At 46.2% G+C, this 19,105-nt stretch overlaps 2 protein-coding genes across 2 annotated transcripts in view; one reads left to right on the top strand and one right to left on the bottom strand.

Annotated features, from left to right (window-relative positions):
* The window catches only part of NPC1L1 (NPC1 like intracellular cholesterol transporter 1), a 32,293-nt gene extending 14,788 nt beyond the window's left edge, over positions 1-17,505 (top strand). Inside the window, 10 exon segments of the mRNA XM_087434688.1 lie at positions 11,998-12,188; positions 12,345-12,469; positions 13,062-13,100; positions 13,103-13,184; positions 13,344-13,399; positions 14,151-14,301; positions 14,493-14,724; positions 14,884-14,997; positions 15,075-15,237; positions 17,270-17,505. Coding sequence (XP_087290814.1) covers positions 11,998-12,188; positions 12,345-12,469; positions 13,062-13,100; positions 13,103-13,184; positions 13,344-13,399; positions 14,151-14,301; positions 14,493-14,724; positions 14,884-14,997; positions 15,075-15,237; positions 17,270-17,469 — 1,353 coding nt within the window. The 3' untranslated portion in view covers positions 17,470-17,505.
* Positions 1-19,105, bottom strand: part of OGDH (oxoglutarate dehydrogenase) — a 394,430-nt gene that overhangs the window by 148,414 nt on the left and 226,911 nt on the right. The gene's annotated exons all lie outside the window — the stretch shown is intronic.

Below are 19,105 nucleotides of genomic sequence, written 5' to 3'. Positions count from 1 at the left end.
GAATTTACCAGTGAAGCCATCAAGACCAGGGCTTTTCTAGGTTGGGGAGGTTTTTTTTTTTTTTTTTTTTTTTTTTTTTTATTACTGATTCAATCTCCTTACTAGCTGTAAGTCTATTCGGATTTTCTATTTCTTCTTGATTCAGTCTTGGTCAGCTTTGTGTTTCCAGGAATTTGTCCATTTCATCTAGGTTATGCAATTTGTTGGTGTACAATTGTTCATAGTACTTTCTTATAATTCTCTTTATTTCTGTAGAGTCAGTTATGTCCCTACTTTAAATTCTGATTTAGTAATTTGAGTCTTTTTTTTCTTAGTCAATCTAGCTAAATGTTTGTCAATTTTGTTAATCTTTTTGAAGAACCAATGCTTTGTTTTGTTGATTTTCTATATTGTTTTCCTAGTCTCTATTTTATTTATCTCTGCTCTAATTTTTATTATTTCCTTCCTCCTGCTAAGTTTGGGTTTAGTTTTTTTCCCCCTAGTTCCTTAAGTTGTATAGTTAGGATGATGACTTGAGATCTTTCTTCTTTTTTAATGTAAACATTTACAGCTATAAATTTCCTCCTTAGCATCCCTTTTGCTGCATCCCATAGGTTTGGTATGTTGTGCCTTCACTTTTATTTGCCTCTAAGTATTTTCTGATTTCCCTTGTGATTTGTTCTTTGACCCATTGGTTGTGTAAAAGTGTGATGTATAATTTCCACAAGTTTGTGAATTTTCCAGTTTTCCCTGTTATTAATTTCTAACTTCATCCCATTGGGGTCAAAGAATCATATGATATCTATATTTTTAAATGTCGGGATTCAATTTGTGGCCTAACACATGGTTTATGCCAGAGAATCTTCCATGTGTATTTGAGAAGAATGTGTATTTTTTTCTCTCTCTCTTTTTATTAACGATCTGGCTATTTTATTTATTTATTTATTTTGCTGAGGAAGATTTGCCCTGAGCTAACACCTGTGCCAGTCTTCTTCTATTTTGTATATAGGTCACCGCCACAGCATGGCCACCGACGAGTGGTGTGGGTCCGCGCCTGGGAACAGAATCTGGGCAACAGAAGCGGAGCACACAGAACTTAACCACTGGGCCACAGGGCTGGCCCCTGTATTTTTTTTTTTTTAATTTTAAATATTTTTATTTTTTTATTATTACTTTTTTTACTGTGAAATTTTTTTTGTACATTATTGTTTGTCAGTCACCATATAAGTGCATCCCTCCACCCCTTGTGCCCACTCCCCACCCCCCGAGCCCCTGATAACCACCAAACAGTTCTATCTGTCCATGTGTTGGTTTGTCTTCCACATATGGGTGAAATCATGCACTGTTTGTCTTTCTCTTTCTGGCTTATTTCACTTAACATAATACCCTCCAGGTCCATCCATGTTGTTGCAAAGGGGACGATTTTGTCTTTTTTTATGGCTGAGTAGTATTCCATGGTATGTATATACCACATCTTCTTTATCCAATCATCAGTCAAGGGACATTTGGGTTGCTTCCATGTCTTGGCTATAGTGAATAATGCTGTTATGAACATAGGGGTGCATAAGCCTCTTTGGATTGTTGATTTCAGGTTCCTTGGATAGATACCCAGTAGTGGGATAGCTGGATCATAAGGTATTTCTATTTTTAATTTTTTGAGGAATCTCCTACTATTTTCCATAGAGGCTGCACCAGTTTGCATTCCCATCAGCAGTGGATTAGGGTTCCCATTTCTCCACAGCCTCTCCAGCATTTGTTGCTTTTTGTCTTGGTGATTATAGCCATTCTAATGGGTGTAAGATGATATCTTAGTGTAGTTTTGATTTGCATTTCCCTGATGATTAGTGATGTTGAGCATCTTTTCATGTGCCTCTTGGCCATCTGTATATCTTCTTTGGAGAAGTGTCTCTTCATTTCCTCTGCCCATTTTTTGATCAGTTGTTTGTTTTTTTGTTATTCAGTTGTGTGAGTTCTTTATATATTATAGAAATTAATCCCTTGTCAGATATATGGTTTGCAAATATGTTTTCCCAGCTGGTGGGTTCCCTATTCATTTTGATTGTGGTTTCATTTGCCTTGTAGAAGCTCTTTAATCTGATGAAGTCCCACTTGTTTATTTTTTCTTGTGTTTCCCTTGTCTGAGTAGACATGGAATTCAAAAAGATCCCTTTATGGCTGATGACGAATAGTGTACTACCTATATTTTCCTCCAGGAGTTTTATAGTTTCAGGTCTCACCTTCAGGTCTTTGATCCATTTTGAGTTAGTTTTGTGTATGGCAAAAGAAGATGGTCTACTTTCATTCTTTGGCAAGTGGCTGTCCAGTTTTCCCAGCATCATTTATTGAAGAGATTTTCCTTTCTCCACTGTATGTCCTTAGCTCCTTTGTCGAAGATTAGCTGCCTGTAGATATGAAGTTTTATTTCTGGACTTTCAATTCTGTTCCATTCATCTGTGTGTCTGTTTTTGTACCAGTACCATGCTGTTTTAATTACTGTCTCTTTGTAGTATGTTTTGAAGTCAGGGATTGTGATGCTTCCAGCCTTGTTCTTCTTTTTCAGGATTGCTTTAGATATTCGGAGTCTTTTGTTGCCCCATATGAATGTTAGTTTTCTTTGTGCTATTTCTGTGAAGAATGTCCTTGAGATTCTGATTGGGTTTGCATTGCATCTGTAGATTGCTTTAGGTAGTATGGACATTTTAACTATGTTGATTCTTCCAATCCAAGTGCATGGAATATTTTTCCATTTCTTTATGTCATCATTGATTTCACTCAATAATGTCTTATAGTTTTCAATGTATGGGTCTTTCACTCCCTTGGTTAAATTTATTCCTAGATATTTTATTCTTTTTTTTGCAATTGTAAATGGGATTGTCTTCTTGAGTTCTCTTTCTGTTAGTTCGTTGTTGGTATATAGAAATGCAACTGAGTTTTCTAAGTTGATTTTGTACCCTGCCACTTGGCTCTAGTTGTTGATTATTTCTAATAGTTTTCCAATGGGTTCTTTAGGGTTTTCTGTATATAAAATCATGTCATCTGCGAACAGTGAGAGTTTCACTTCTTTGTTGCCTATTTGGATTCCTTTTATTTCTTTTTCTTGCCTAATTGCTCTGGCCAGAACCTCCAGTACTGTGTTGAATAAGAGTGGCAAGAGTGGGCACCTTTATCTTGTTCCTGTTTTCAGAGGGATGGCTTTCAGTTTTTCCCCATAGAGTATAGTGTTGGCTGTGGGTTTGTCATTTATGGCCTTTATTATGTTAAGGTACTTTCCTTCTATACCCATTTTGTTGAGAGTTTTTATCATAAGTGGATGTTGGATCTTGTCAAAAGCCTTCTCTGCATCTATTGTGACGATCATATGGTTTTTATTCCTTGTTTTGTTAACATGGTGTATCACATTGGTTGATTTGTGGATGTTGAACCATCCCTGTGTCCCTAGTATAAATCCCACTTGATCATGGTGTATGATCTTTTTAATGTATTGCTGTATTCAGTTTGCCAATATTATGTTGAGGATTTTTGCATCTATGTTCCTCAGTGATATTGGTCTGTAGTTTTCCTTCTTAGTATTGTCTTTGTCTGGCTTTGGTATCAGGGTGACGTTGGCCTTGTAGAATGTGTTGGGACGTGTTCCATCTTCCTCTATTTTTTGGAATAGTTTGAGAAGGATAGGTATTAAGTCTTCTTTGAATGTTTTGTACAATTCTCCAAAGAAGCCATCTGGTCCTGGACTTTTACTTTTTGGGAAGTTTTTGATTACTGTTTCAATCTCTTTACTTGTGATTGGTCTATTCAGGTTCTCTATTTCTTCTTGATTCAGTTTTGGGAGGTTGTATGAGTCTAGGAATTTATCCATTTCTTCTAGATTGTCCAATTTGTTGGCATATAGTTTTTCATAGTATTCTCTTATAATCTGTTGTATTTCTGTGGTATCTGTTGTAATTTCTCCTTTTTCATTTCTAATTTTATTTCTTTGAGCCTTCTTTCTTTTTTTCTTGGTGAGTCTGGCTAAGGGTTTGTCAATTTTGTTTATCTTCTCAAAGAACCAGCTGTTTGTTTCATTGATCCTTTCTACTATTTTTTTTATTTCAATTTCATTTATTTCTGCTCTGATTTTTATTATTTCCCTCCTTCTGCTGATTTAGGCTTTGTTTGTTCTTCTTTTTCTAATTCTGTTAGGCATAGTTTGAGGTTGCTTATTTGGGCTTTTTCTTGTTTGTTAAGGTGGGCCTGAATTGCTATGAGTTTCCCTCTCAGGACCACTTTTGCTGCATCCCTTATGAGTTGGTATGGTGTATTTTCATTTTCATTTATCTCCAGATATGCTTTGATTTCTCCTCTAATTTCATCAATGATCCGTTGGTTGTTTAGTAGCATGTTGTTAAGTGTCCATAGCTTTGTCACTCTCCCAGATTTTTCCTTGTAGTTGATTTCTAGCTTCATGGCATTATGGTCAGAAAAGATGCTTGTTATGATTTCAATCTTCTTAAATTTATATAAGCATGCCTTATTTCCTAACACATGGTCTATTCTTTTTTTGTGTGTGTGAGGAGGACTAGCCCTGAGCTAACATCTGATGCCAATCCTCCCCTTTTTTTTGAGGAAGAGTGGCCCTGAGCTAACACTGTGCCCATCTTCCTCTGCTTTATATGGGACACCGCCACAGGATGGCTTACCAAGTGGTGTGTCGGTGTACACCCGGGATCTGAACCTGTGAACCCTGGGCCGCCCAAAGCAGAGTGCGTGCACTTAACCGCTTGCACGACCAGGCCGGACCTGGTCTATTCTTGAGAATGTTCCATGTGTGCTTGAGACAAATGTGTAATCTGCTGTGTTTTGATGGAGTGCTCTATATATATCTGTTAAGTCCATCTCGTGAAGTTTTTCGTTTAAGTCCATTATTTCCTTATTGATTTTCTGTCTGGATGATCTGTCCATTGATGAGAGTAGGGTGTTAAGATCCTCTACTATTATTGTGTTGTTGTTAATATCTCCTTTTAGGTTTGTTAATAGTTGCTTTATTTACCTTGGTGCTCCTGTATTGGGTGCATATATATTTAAAAATGATATGTCTTCTTGGTGGAGTGTCCTTTTTATCATTATATATTGTCCCTCTTTGTCTCTCATTACCTTTTTTATCTTGCAGTCAACTTTGTCTGATATAAGTATGGCAATACCTGCTTTCTTTTGTTTGCCATTAGCTTGGAGTGTTGTCTTGCATCCTTTCACTCTGAGCTTGTGTTTGTCTTTAGAGCTGAGATATGTTTCCTGGAGGCAGCATATTGCTGGATCTTGTTTTTTTTGTGTGTGTGAGGAAGATCAGCCCTGAGCTAACATCCATGCCAGTCCTCCTCTTTTTTTTTTTGCTGAGGAAGACTGGCGCTGGACTAACATCTGTGTCCATCTTCCTCCACTTTATATGGGACGCCGCCACAGCATGGCCTGACAAGTGGTGCATCGGTGTGTGCCTGGGATCTGAACCCAGACCACCAGCAGCGGAGTGCGTGCCCTTAACCACTATGCCACGGGGCGGGCCCCTATTGGGTCTTGTTTTTTAATCCATCCCACCACTCTGTGTCTTTTGATTGAAGAGTTCAGTCCATTTACATTTAGGGTAATTATTGATACATGGGGGTTTGTTGTTGTTATTTTATCACTCTTTTCCCGGTTCTTTTGCATTTCTTTTGTTTCTCATCCTGTTTGTTTCGGACTACCAATTCAGTTTGGTAGTTCTGCATGGGGGTTCTCTTAGTTTTCTTTTTCTTTATCGTGTGTGATTCTGTTCTGATTATTTGGTTAGTGGTTACCATGAGGTTTGTATAAAAAATCACGTGGATGTGATAGTCCATTTTTTTTTTTTGTGAAGAAGACCAGCCCTGAGCTAACATCTGATGCTAATCCTCCTCTTTTTTGCTGAGGAAGACTGGCCCTGGGCTAACATCCGTGCCCATCTTCCTCTACTTTATATGGGACGCTACCACAGCATGGCTTAACAAGTGGTGTGTCGGTGCATGCCCAGGATCTGAACCTGGGCCGCCACAGCGGAGCACGTGCACTTAACCACCTGCGCCACCGGGCTGGCCCCATGATAGTCCATTTTTGATGGCCTCTTATTTGCTTAGACTAAGTCGATTAGATCCCTTTCCTCTTCCCCTTCTAAGTTATTGTTGTCACATCTTATTCCTTCTTGTGTTGCAAGTTCGTGTTTAACATGATGAGGTTATATTTATGCTTGATGCTTACCTTCCCTTGATCTTTGGTTTTATAATTAAGTGTTTACTAATCTATTTTGATAGAGGACTGCAATTTTTCTGGTTTTGTTGACCTATTTTCCTCCTTGTTCAAAACTTTGAATCCCCTTTCTCTTTTTTTTCCTCAGGGATGAGGGCCTTCTTGAGCACTTCTTGTAGTGGGGGTCTTGTGGCAATAAACTCCCTTAGCTTTTGTTTATCTGGGATAGTTATTATTTCTCCATCATATCTGAAGGATATTTTTGCTGGATAGAGTATTCTTGGCTGAAAGTTTTTGTCCTTCAGAATTTTGAATATATCATTCCACTCTCTCCTAGCCTGTAAAGTTTCTGTTGAGAAATCAGCCGAGAGCCTGATAGGAAATCCTTTGTATGTTATTTTTTTTGGTCTAGCTGCCCTTAATATTTTTTCTTTGTCGTTGACTTTTGCCAGCTTTATTACTATATGCCTTGGAGAGGGTCTTTTCATGTTGATATATTTAGGAGATCTATTTATTTTGTTCACTGGTATTTCCAGCTCCTTCCCTGTGTTTGGGAAGTTCTCAGTTATTATTTCTTTGAACAAGTTCTCTGCTCCTTTTTCCCTCTCTTCTCCCTCTGGAATACCTATAATCCTTATGTTGGATTTCCTAATTGAGTTGGATATTTCTCGGAGAGTTTCTTCATTTCTTTTTAGTCTTAGTTTCCTTTCCTCCTCCATCTGGAGCATTTCTGCATTGCTGTCCTCAATCTTGTTAATTCTTTCCTCCATATTGTCAGCTCTGATGCCTAAGGCTTCCAGATTTGTCTTTATCTCCTCTATTATGTTTTTCATCTCTAAGATTTCTGATTGGTTTTTTTAATAGTTTCAATCTCTTTTGTGAAGAAACTCCTGATTTCATTGAATTGTCTGTCTGTGTTTTCTTGTATTTCATTAAGCTTTTTTATGATGGCTATTTTGAATCCTCTGTCATCAAGGTTATACATTTCTGTGCTTTCTGGGTTGACTTCTGGGTGCTTGTCATTTTCCTTTAGTCTGTAGATTTAATATATTTTTGCATAGTGCCTGTTGCTGTTGGCTTACTTTTCCTCATAGTGAAAACTTATGGTTGCAGTTTCCTCTTGCTGCTGCTGGGTGGGGGTCAAGGGCTGTGTATTCCGGCCCACCTCAATCTGCAGGCCCTCTCATAGGCCCCTGGCTGATCTGAGGCGTGGCTGAGTGGAGGCTGCTGAGGGGAAAGCATGGCAACAGCTGGAGCTGGAGCATGGAAAGAGCTGGGACTGGAGCACAGCTAGGCCAAAGCAGCTGGGGCTTGGGTGCAGGTGGGTTGAAGCAACTGCAGCTGAAGTGCCACTGGGCCGAAGAAGCAGGAGCTGGAGCGCTACTGGGCTGAAGAAGCTGGAACTGGAGTGCGCTGGGCTGAAGGAGGAGGAGCTGGAGCGCCGCTGGGCCAAAGAAGCTGGAAATGGAGTGTGGTGGGCCAAAGTTGCTGGTGCCAAGTCAGCTGGAGCCTGAGCAGAGGCCAAGCTGAAGCAGCTGGAGCTGGGGGGGGGGCGGCAGTCAAGCTGAAGGAGCTGGGGCCATGGCACGGTGGAGCTGGGGAAGCTGGGTCCGTGGCTTGGTCCAGCTAGAGCAGCTGGGGCTGTGATGTGGTGGGGCCTGAGCTGCCACTGCCTCTGGTGTGGGGCACAGGCTCGCCCCACTGATGGATGGGCCTGGGCACCTGGGGGCCACTGCCTGTGGGGGTGGGGCACAGTCACACTGCCCCTGCTGGTGGGCCCCGGGCACCTGGGGGCCGCTGCCTCTGGGGACAGGGTTGAGCTGAAGCACCACTGTGCTGAAGCACCGGTTGGGTGGGCTGGGTTGGTGGGGGGGCTTACTTTCGCCTCCCTGATCTCAGAGGTTTCTTGCCTCACTGTTGCTCTTTGCTCTCCTGAGGGGCTAGCTTGTTGAAACTACCCTCGCAACAGTTCTTCTCCCTCCATGGGGGGATCCCCATGGGCTGTGAGGGGTCTTGAAAAGCGCCGGTTTTCACGCGGCGAGCCACCCCTCCCCCTCCTCTGAGAGCCGCATGGTCTCAGTCTCTGGGTTGCAGTCCTTGGGGAAGGAAGGGAGCTCCTCTTACCTCCTCCCACTTACTCTGGGGATTCTAGCACCTCAGTCCTCGGGTGTACAGCTGCCTGGGTGCCTCAGATGTCCCCTGTGTTGTGTGAATAGCTTCTGTTGGAATATGAGTGTCCTTTTTGTTGTGTCTTAGAGGAGGAGAGTTCAATGGGGGAAGCTCACTCCACCATGATGCTGATGTCACTCCTAACTGGCCCCTGTATTTTTTCTTGTTGAGTAGACTGTTCTATATTTGTCTGATAGATCCAGTTGGTTTAGTTTATTGTTCAAATCCTCTATTTCCTTACTCATCTTCTGTCTGGGCGTCCTATCCATTATTGAGAGTGGGATCTTTAACTCTCCTACTATTATTGTAGAACGTTCTATTTCTCTCTTCAATTCTTTAAATTTTTGCTTCATAGATTTTGATGGCCTGTTAGGTGTGTAGATGTTTGTACACACTTATTTTTGCCTTATTGAACCTTTTATTTATATATAATATCCTTCTTTGCCGCATAAACTTTTTGACTTAAAGTCTATTTTGTGTGATATTAGTACAGCCACTCCTCCTCTCTTTTGGTTACCATTTGCATAGATTATATTTTCCCATCCTTTTACTTTCAACCTGTAGGTATATTTGGATCTGAAGTGAGTCTCTTGGAGACATCATATAGTTGTAGACATCATGTGTTTTTATCCATTCAGCCAATCCTGTCTTATGATTGGAGAGTTTAATCTGTTTACACTTAAAGTAATTAGGAGGGATTTACTTCTGTCATTGTGCTATTTGTTTTCTGTATGTCCTATCACTTTTTTGTCTCTCATTTCCTGTATTACTCACTTCTTTTATGTTTCATTGATTTTTGTTAGGGGAACTTTAAAATCACCTCATCTTTCCCTGTTGTGTATATTCTGGAGCTATTTTCTTTGTAGTTACCATGTGGATTACATTAAATATCCTAAATTTTTAATACTCTAATTTGAACTTATACCAGTTTAACTTCAATAACATACAAAAAGTGCTCCTTTATAGCTCCACCCCGTCTCCATTCAGTTATTGCTGTCACAAAATTACATATTTATGCATTGTTTGTCCAAAAACATGGACTAATAATTTTTTTAATGTGTTAGTCTCTTATGTCATATAGAAATTAAAAACTGGAGTTACAAACCAAAGTTACAATAACACTAGCTTTTATAATTGTTGGTGTATTTACCTTTACCAAGGATCTTTATTTCTTTACATGGTTTTGAGTTATACTCTAGCATCCTTTCATTTCAATCTGAAGGACTCCTTTGAGCATCTCTTGCAGGGCAGGTCTTTTGGTAATGAACTCCTTCAGCATTTTTTTTTATCTGGGAATGTATTAATTTCTCCCTCATTTTTGAAGGTCAGTTTTTCCAGAAATAGGATTCTTGGTTGACAGGCTTTTTTTTTTTCCTTCAGAACTTTGAATATACAAACTCACTGCCTTCTAGCCTCCAATGTTTCTGACGAGAAATATGCTTTAATCTCGTTGGGGGAGCCTTTGTATGTGATGAGTTTCTTCTCTCTTGTTGCTTTCAAAGATCTGTCTTTGTCTTTGTCTTTCAACAGTTGGATTGTAATGTGCCTTGGTGTGGGTCTCTTCAAGTTTAGCCTACATAGAGTTTTTTAAGCCCTTGGATGTTTATATTTATATCTTTCATCAAATTGGGGAAATTTTTGCCATTATTTCTTCAATTTCTCTTCTCCTTCTGAGATTCCCATGATGTGAATGTTGGTCTGCTTGATGATGTCCCAGGGATCCCTTAGGCTTTGTTCACTTTTCTTTATTCTATTTTTTCTGTTCCCCATTTGATCATTTCAGTTGTCCTATCTTCATGTGTGCTAACTCTTCTTCTGACTGCTCAAATAAGCTTTTGAATCCCTGTAGTGAATTTTGAATTTAGCTATTGTACTTTTCAGCTCCAGAATTTCTTATGGGTTCTGTTTTATGTTTTCTCTTTATTGATCTTTCCATTTTGCCCATGCATTGTTTTCCTGACTTTGTCCATATCTTATTTGAGCTCCTTGAGCTTCTCTAAGACAGTTGTTTTAAAGTCTTTGTCTAATACATCTGTTATCTGGTCTTTCTCGGGGACAGTGTCTGTTGATTAATTTTTGTTCCTAGGTATGGGCTATACCTTTCTGATTCTTTGTATGTCTTGTGATTTTTTTTGTTGTAAAAATGGACACTTGGGTCTTATCATGTGATAACTCTAGAGATCAGTTTCTCTCCTTCCCTAGAGTTTTCTCTTTTTTAAATATGATTTTTGCTGGTGTCTCAGTCCTGGGGATCAGCCTGAGATGTGAAGTTAAAGCCTTGTCAGGTCTTTTCTGAGCCTGCAACTTTCCCTGGGTCTGTGTGGTGATTGTCTAAATTCTCCGACATATGTAGTTGTTTTTGAATGTCCTATTCCTTAAATGTCTGGCTCCCAAAAGGATAAGAAAGGAAAGATGAAGGGGAAAAACAATAAATCAGGCACTTGTCCTTTAAATATCTTGGAAGTCACTTCAACTTGAGTTGGTGCAGGTTACAATGGCAGGCTGATTCTTTGTCTGCACTACTGAGATCAGAAGCAGCAATCAGTGATCACAACATAGATCCCTGATATTTAAGGGATGGGTTTCTTACAGCCCACCCACCCTGGATCCTGCAAGCTGTGTGCAAACTGCTTCTGGAATGCATGCATGCGTGTCTGCCCACCGCAGGGCTGGGAGGACAAGGGATGGGTAGCTGCTATCATGCTAAGAGCTGAAATTGACTGAAATTAACTACAATTTACAATCCAAGCCTTTCCCTGGAAGCTTCAAGCCCTCAATAGACCCCAGAGTTCCAAAATAGTTACATCAAAAAGATTCTGCCAGTGCAACTGCTGTCTAGGTGGGGAGATGGATTCCTGGTGCTTCCTACTCCACCATCTTCCCTGATGTCACTCTGAGGTTTTATGTAATAGGAGAAGGGAACAAGCCATGAAGATGCCCAGCACACGGCCTTGAGGGTGTGCACATGGGTGTTTACATGTGCATGCACACGTAGGCTTTGGTCACAGACCAGCTTGTTAGACTGTGGCTGTGCCAAATTTGAGATGACAGGAAGGGCTAAAATTACATGTATGTGCATGTTTGTGTGTGTATGAGTGTGTTCATGTAGGGTGGAATGTGTTGCTCTGTGCTTAAACCTACATGAGTGTATTTTGTGCATGTACCCGTGATTATACTTGGCTGTGTGTACCTTGGAGTGAGTACTTCTGTGGGTACATCTCCAACCCTGTACCTCTGTAATGGAACTGTACATGTATCTCTGTGATCATGTATGTCTATGCATGTATCTCTTGTGTGTACCCCTGTGCCTGTACCTCTATGAGTGTGTACCTCTGTAAGCATGTACTTCTGTGAGTGCATACCTCTGTGAGCATGTACCTCCATGTGTGTACTTCTGTGAGTGTGTACCTCTGTGCCTGTGCCTCTGTGAGCATGTACCTCTGTGTGTGTACCTCTCTGAGTGTGTACCTCTGTGCCTGTAACTCTGTGTGCATGTACCTCTGTTTGGGTACCTCTGTGAGTGTGTACCTATGTGAGTGTGTATCTCTGTGAGCATGAGCCAGAGTGAGCCCCTCGGGATGCGTCTGGCCCCAGCCTCATGACAGTCCTCTGTTCCAGGACTCGTACTTGCTGGACTATTTCCTCTTTCTGAACCGCTACTTTGAGGTGGGGGCCCCGGTCTACTTTGTCAGCACTGGGGGCTATAACTTCTCCAGTGAGGCGGGTATGAACGCCATCTGCTCCAGCGCAGGCTGCGACAGCTACTCCTTAACCCAGAAGATCCAGTATGCCTCTGAGTTCCCTGAGCAGTGAGTGCCCCAGCTTGCCTCCATCTGTGCCTCCTCCCCACTCTAGTCCTCCCTTCTGCCTCACTGCCCCCGCTTCAATGCCCACCTGCTGCCATGTGCCTGGGGAGGGCGCCTGTCCCCTGGCCTGGCCCTGTCCCCTGACCCTCTCTCCCTCAGGTCTTACCTGGCTATCTCTGCCTCCTCCTGGGTGGATGACTTAATTGACTGGCTGACCCCATCCTCCTGCTGCTGCCTTTATACCTCTAGCCCCAATAAAGACGAGTTCTGCCCCTCAACTGTCAGTGAGTGTGGGGCCTCAGGGGGCTCATGGCCCGCCACAGCTTGGGGAAACTGAGGCGAGAGAAAGGAGAGGCCTGGCAAGGCTCTCTTAGCCACCCCCCCCCCCACTCCCACTGACAGGGTCAGTCCAGGTGGGCCAGGCTTGGGGCACATGTATGGGTGGCCATGCTCAAACGTGCCATCCAGCTGGACCGCTGGGCACTCACGCACTCATGCCCCTCTTGAGTTGTGCCCATGCTCCTTGGGTGTTCTGGCGCTCATGACAGCGGGATTCGGGAGTAAGAGCCGAGATTGGCATGTGGCCCTGCCCTGGAGCAGCTGCCTTTGTCGGTGGAGTGGGGAAGCCCCGTGGGGCCTGTTTCTCTGCCCCAAACTTCCCTTGCTCACCGGCCCGTGGGTGCCAGCAGTTTCCATAACTGACAGGGGAGCTCCCACAGTTACACAAATGCACATCCCTCTGGAGTACACAGCCGCATGCCTGTTGCGGCGCAGGGGCATGCCTGGGGACTGTGATGGAAACGGAGCAGAAGGAAGGGCAGAGCAGCGCTGCTGGCCCTGGGGGTGCCGCTGCCCGGAGCCCTGCTCTCTCTGCAGGCACGCTGGCTTGCTTGAAGTACTGTGTGAGCCTCACGCTGTGACTTGTCTGTCGATGGAGTTCCACAAGTACCTTCCCTGGTTCCTGAATGACCCGCCCAACACCAACTGTCCCAAAGGTAGGCCGGGCAGGGCATCTGCAGGGGAGGATGACCATGTGGGCGCTGCAAGGGGAGCACAGGTGGCAGGAGGCTGTGCGGGGCCTCTGAGAGTGGCCGTGGGCCAGGCAGACAGAAGGGCCTGGTCCCTGGCTAAGCCTTTGCTCTGGCCTTCTCCTCGCAGTGGGCTGGCAGCATACAGCACCTCCGTGGATTTGGGCCCCAATGGCCAGGTTTTAGGTAAGCATGGCCTCGCCTGGAGGGGAAGACCACAATCAGCTGCTCTGGGGGGCCCCTAGCAGCCCCAGGGACCAGCCTCTCAATCTCACATCTTCTCTCCTTTCTGCTTCATGGGGGGCTTCTAACCATCCTGGCCCTGTCCTCAGAGGTCACATTATCAGCTCCAGGTCCTCACACTTCACCTCAACCCCAAATCGATGGTCAGTGCGGCATTCACACAATCTTTCAGTGGTTTATGCTACACTTGGGAGCCACCCACACCCCCTTCTCTCATGCGCAAATCACAGCCAGATGTGGGCAGTGGGCAGCTAGTTACATGAATGACTCTAGTACTTACCCTACAGCTGCCCTAAAGCACAGCTCTGTCAAGTCAACCATTTCCATTTCCTGTCTCCCTTTCTGGTCCTTTCCTATAGGAATATGCACATTGGAAAAGTAATTTAATTAATTTTAAAACTCTAATGCATGTTTTGAAACCATACAGAGCGCATTTGGGTTTCTCCGGGAGATCTCTCTAGGCTCTACTCACCAGAGGCTGGGCAGGGCCTCGGGGCTCACACAGTGGTAGGACCAGCTGCAGAGTCTGCCGGGCTGCTGCAAAGCCAAAATACAGGGACCCCTACTTAAAATCTGTTAACAATTCCAAAATGGTGGCAGCAGAGCCTGGAACCCAGCCAGGTGCCATCCCTTGGAGGTCCCGAGGCACCTGGATCGGCTCTGACCTTTGCCCTTTGTCTCGGCCGCAGCCCAGCCTCATGGTTCATGGCCTACCACAAGCCCCTGAAGAACTCGCAAGACTACACAGAGACTCTGCAGGCATCTCGGGTGCTGGCAGCCAACATCACTGCTGACCTGCGGAAGGTGCCGGGCACGGACCCGGCCTTTGAGGTCTTCCCCTACACGTGAGGCCCTGGGCTCTGGGCACACAGAGGTGGGCTGTGGGGAGGGTGCTGGGCTGGTGAGGGCGGCTGTGGGGGGCAGATAGGCTTCTGCTGGCTGGCGCTTCCCCACGCCCTCTCTGAGCTGAGTTCTTCCCTGAACTGGGTGAGGGAGGCCATGCACCCCAAGAAGTGACAGCGCTCTGCATCGGCAGGGTCACCAACGTGTTCTACGAGCAGTACCTGACTGTGATTCCCGAGGGCCTCTTCATGTTCAGCCTCTGCCTGGTACCCACCTTTGCTGTCTGCTACCTCCTGCTGGGCATGGACCTCCACTCTGGCCTCCTCAGCCTGTTCTGCATTGTCATGATCCTCGTGGACACCGTGGGCTTCATGGCCTTGTGAGGCATCAGCTACAACGCTGTGTCCCTCATCAACTTGGTCACAGTAACCCGCTGGATGCAGGGTCAGGGCTCTGTGGCGGGCGAGGGCGCCAGCCTCATAGGACACTCCTAGTCCTCTCTAGAGTCTAGGTGCCATCCACCGGCCTGGGTGGAGACCCCTGCCCTGGCCCTTTCTCAGCTGAAGATCACTCTCTGCCCACAGGCGGTGGGCATCTCTGTGGAGTTCGTGTCCCACATCACCCACTCCTTTGCCATCAGCACCAAGCCCATCCGGCTGGAGAAGGCCAAGGAGGCCACCATCTCCATGGGCAGTGTGGTGAGTGGGTGGGCCGCCACACATAGCCCTCCACTGGGCACTCTGTGCTCAGCCTGACGCCTACCTGTGACCCCCAGGTGTTTGCCAGAGTGGCCATGACCAACCTACCTGGCATCCTCGTCCTGGGCCCGGCCAGTGGGCAGCTTATCCAGATCTTCTTCTTCCACCTCAACCTCCTTCTCACTCTGCTGGGCCTGCTACATGGCCTCGTCTTCCTGCCGGTCATCCTCAGCTACCTGGGTGAGTGCCCAGGCTCCCTGCCCACACAGCCAGGATCCTTCCCCAGGCACCTCTGGCAACTCAGGGACTCCAAGCCACAGGCAAAGTGCAAGGAGTAGTGGGGCCCACTCACCTCGGACAGCCATCGCCCAAATCATGAGCACACAGTTCTTCCTGGTTTGGAAGCTACTGCTTTTCACTTAACGTGTGAAAACATCTTTCTTCGTCAGCAGAGGGTGTCTCACACACTGTTTTGGTTCTCCACTGCATGCTATTGAAATTTTAACCGTGACCTTTAGCAAGAAATATATTTTGCACTGAGAGGGGATGCACAAGGGCACAGACACAGACATGCAGGGTAGAACAAACGTTTCTCAAAATAGCTCTGCCCGTGAAGCACTCTGATATTTTCTGTTCTATTCTATCAGTAACTTTTAAAATAATGCTGTTACTACGAAATCAATTTCATGACTCATTAATGGGTGACAGCTTGCAGCTGGAAAATCCGTATTATTGTGTGGATCAGCAAGTATCCATTTTTTTTTTTTTTTTTTGGTGAGGAAGATCAGCCCTGAGCTAACATCCATGCTAATCCTCCTCTTATTGCTGAGGAAGACTGGCCCTGAGCTAACATCCATCGCCAATCCTCCTCCTTTTTTTTCCCCAAAGCCCCAGCAGATAGTTGTATGTCATAGTTGCACATCTTTCTAGTTGCTGTATGTGGGACGCGGCCTCAGCACGGCCCGAGAAGCAGTGCGTCAGTGCGCGCCCGGGATCCGAACCCGGGCCGCCAGCAGCGGAGCTTGGGCACTTAACCGCTAAGCCACGGGGACGGCCCAACCAGGATCCATTTAACCAGCAAACAGCTGCTAGACGTTCGAGTTTTTCTCACTCCCCACTCTTACTGTCAGTGGTGTGATGACCGCTCTTGTGGCTGAGTCTCTGCCCTCACCCTCCAGTGTTTAGAGAAAGTCCAATCTGTAATGTCCAGTGTTCATGCCAGTTGTTAACGCCCTCCACAAAGCTTACCATTTAAACTTCTACCAGCAACATGTCAAGTGCCCATTTCTGTTTCCTCATGGTTGAGCGTGATAGTTTAACTAGCCCCCACAGATTTAAACCAAGTCCCCAGGATGGCACTGTTGCCCCCTCTCAGGGTGGGCAAGGGGAGAGCAGTTCAATTTTGCCCCCTGACCATGATGATAGTTATGGTAATCTCAGAGACATTTACAGCCAGGGTGTGTTTGTGCTCCAGCGTGCGTGCACCTAGTCCTCTTACACCCCTGGAGGTAGGTGACATTTTCATCCCACTTCACAGATGAGGAAACTGAGTCTCCTGCCCCACTCAGATTGGTCAAATGCAGTGGAGTTGGAGGCTCACAGCTCCAGCACCCCTGCCCGGGCCACCTCAGTCTCGTAGGAATTTCCTGACCCTCTTTGGAAAAGGAGCGCGTGTGTGTTGGGGTTGAGGTTTGCTGGATGGGGAGCTACAGGTCGCCTCGTGGGGGTTCCCAGAGTGTCAGGGAGGGAGGAAAGAGTTTGCAGGCCCTGCCATCTGCAGAGTGGCCCAGAACCTCCCTGAAGCGTGGACCCCATAGGCAGTGTCCCAGGAAGGCTGGTGGTGTGTACACAGGCCCCCAGGGTACGTCCCTGTGCTGAGATTGTCAACAGAGTGAGGAACAGCTTCTCTTAGCAAGGAGTGCTTGCTGTGGGTGTTAGCACAGAATGTTCTAGGAAGAAAGGAAAGAGAGAAATTCACAGGCTTTGTGGGGGGTGGTGGTCTCGGTGCTTCCCCTTCAAGATCTGCTCTGGAAGGCAGACAGGCCAGGGGCGGGGTGGGGAGAGTGTGGATGACAGCTAAAATGGCTACTGGCTTTTCAGGGTAGGGTGGAGCGAGGGCTGGGGTGAGGTGTGGGGACAAACGTGGGGGGCTCAGGGCTCAGCTCTCACTTTCCAGACCTTCCTTTCTTGGCCGCACTGCCTGCCTGCACCTCCTTCTCAGCATGCCACCTCCCTGACGGTGGTCCTCTGTTCTGTGTCTGTTCCTCTGCAGGGCCTGATGTCAACCCAGCTCTGGTGCTGGAGCAGAAGCGGGCGGAGGAGGCAGCTGCAGCCAGGAAGGCTTCCTGCCCCAAGCAGCCCACCCTGACGGACATGGTCAGCAGCATCTATGTCAGCTGTGGCTTTGAACATCCCACTGAACGCGCAGGCAGTGGCAGCAGCTCTCTGCCTCGCAGTGGGCAGGAGTTCTGACGGAGCCAGAGCCCCATCTGAGCTCACTGTCCCTGACCCGAGGGCCATGGGGGTTCCCCAGTGGGGTTCCTTGACCCATCTTTCCCCTCAGGGCTGGGAAAGGCTGTCCCCGTGGGAATGCCCACGACAAGACACCCTCTGGCCACCAGGTGCGCCATGCACCCTCTGCTTCGATAGCAGGTCCTTGATTTCCAAGTCATTCAAGCCTCAGTCAGCACACAATTGCCTCCTCCTTCGGGGGACCTGGGTCTTGGAGCTTCCAAAATTAGACACACTCCTCCACATTTGTTCCAGACTCTGAACTCTTCTATAGCTGCTGACTTCTTATCCAACTTTTCCCTCTTTCAATTATTCTGGCAAAACAGTCCCAATTTGGTGTCAGTAAGTCTTTAACACTCTTCAGTATCCCTGAGAACAGAGAGCATGACCCCCGTCCTGGGCTGCAGACACCACAGGAGGCCAGGGAGAGGCATGGCAGCTGCCCATGAAGCGCCACCAGCCATGGTTCCTGCTGGTGGGGGAGAGCCAGGGAGAATGTTCTTGAAAACACTCTGGTCATGGATTGACCCCACCTGGAAAATGGCATTGGATTTGGCTTCCATGTCCAATGATTATTAAGGCTATCGCCACCAATTGAGGCTGCCCCTGTGTCTGCAAGGCTGTGAGCTCCCGGGATTGGGCTGGTCCTCCCACCTCTGTCCCACACCTGGAGCACCCTGCCAGGGTCTCAAACCAGCCCAACCTGAGCCCCCATGGAGAAGCAGAGGAATGTGCCTTGCTCAGTGCTGTGCACACTGGTGCTTAGTAAATGTCTGTTGAGCAGAAATGGTGTTTTATGTCACATGTCCTATTCCGATTGCCTCTAGGTTTAAAATCATTTTTGTAAATTACACAAATAAGACCTGTGTGGGAGGGTGATTTATGGAGATATTAGTTTGCGTTTTCTCCTCCTCCTTTTTGAGAAAGTAGACAGGCCATTGTGAGTCCTTGCCTTTGAGGAGTGGGGAGCCATTTCCTCCAAACCACAAGGCACAGAGCCTGGTGGGTCTGGCCAGTGATAGGACCTACAGATGCTCCCTTTCTTGGAACAGCCTGTGAAGTAGGCAACACCTGGAGAACCTGCTGGAGACGCCAGGGGTGCATTTGGGGAGGGAGGGATCCACTGTGCACACCGCCAGCTCCGAGGAAGGCCCTGTGCAGGGACAGTGGATGCAAGTATCAAGGAATGTGACATTCCAGACCCCTCCTGAGAACTTCTTGCTCCCCTCTGGGTTCCAGCACCCCTCTGGGCTCTGTACATTCTTTCACTGAGAAGAGTTTGGCTGAGGAGTTGCTGTGGCCTCGTGTGCTCAGAGGACACAAAAAAGGAGTGGAAAGGAGCTGGCATTTCTGGAACCTACTATCTCCTCTCCAGTCCTCACAAGAGTCCCATGCACCAGACATCATTAGCCCACTTTTGGGAGGGTCACTGGCTGGCTAGGATGGACAGGAGGTCTGGCAAATGGGAGCATTACCAGGGAATAGAGGCTGAGGAGAAATTACATAAGTCACCCTGTTAAAAACTCCACAGGTTCAGGGATAGACAAATCAATCTGAAGAACAAAATAGCTTTTGATAACAGTGACATTTCAAATCA

The sequence above is a fragment of the Ceratotherium simum genome, chromosome 1 (assembly GCF_057802395.1).
Source record: "Ceratotherium simum simum isolate JZ-2026a chromosome 1, ASM5780239v1, whole genome shotgun sequence".
NCBI classification, from domain to species: Eukaryota; Metazoa; Chordata; class Mammalia; order Perissodactyla; family Rhinocerotidae; genus Ceratotherium; species Ceratotherium simum.
Note: the sequence above shows the minus strand (reverse complement) of the source record. Positions and strands in the feature narration are given on the sequence as shown.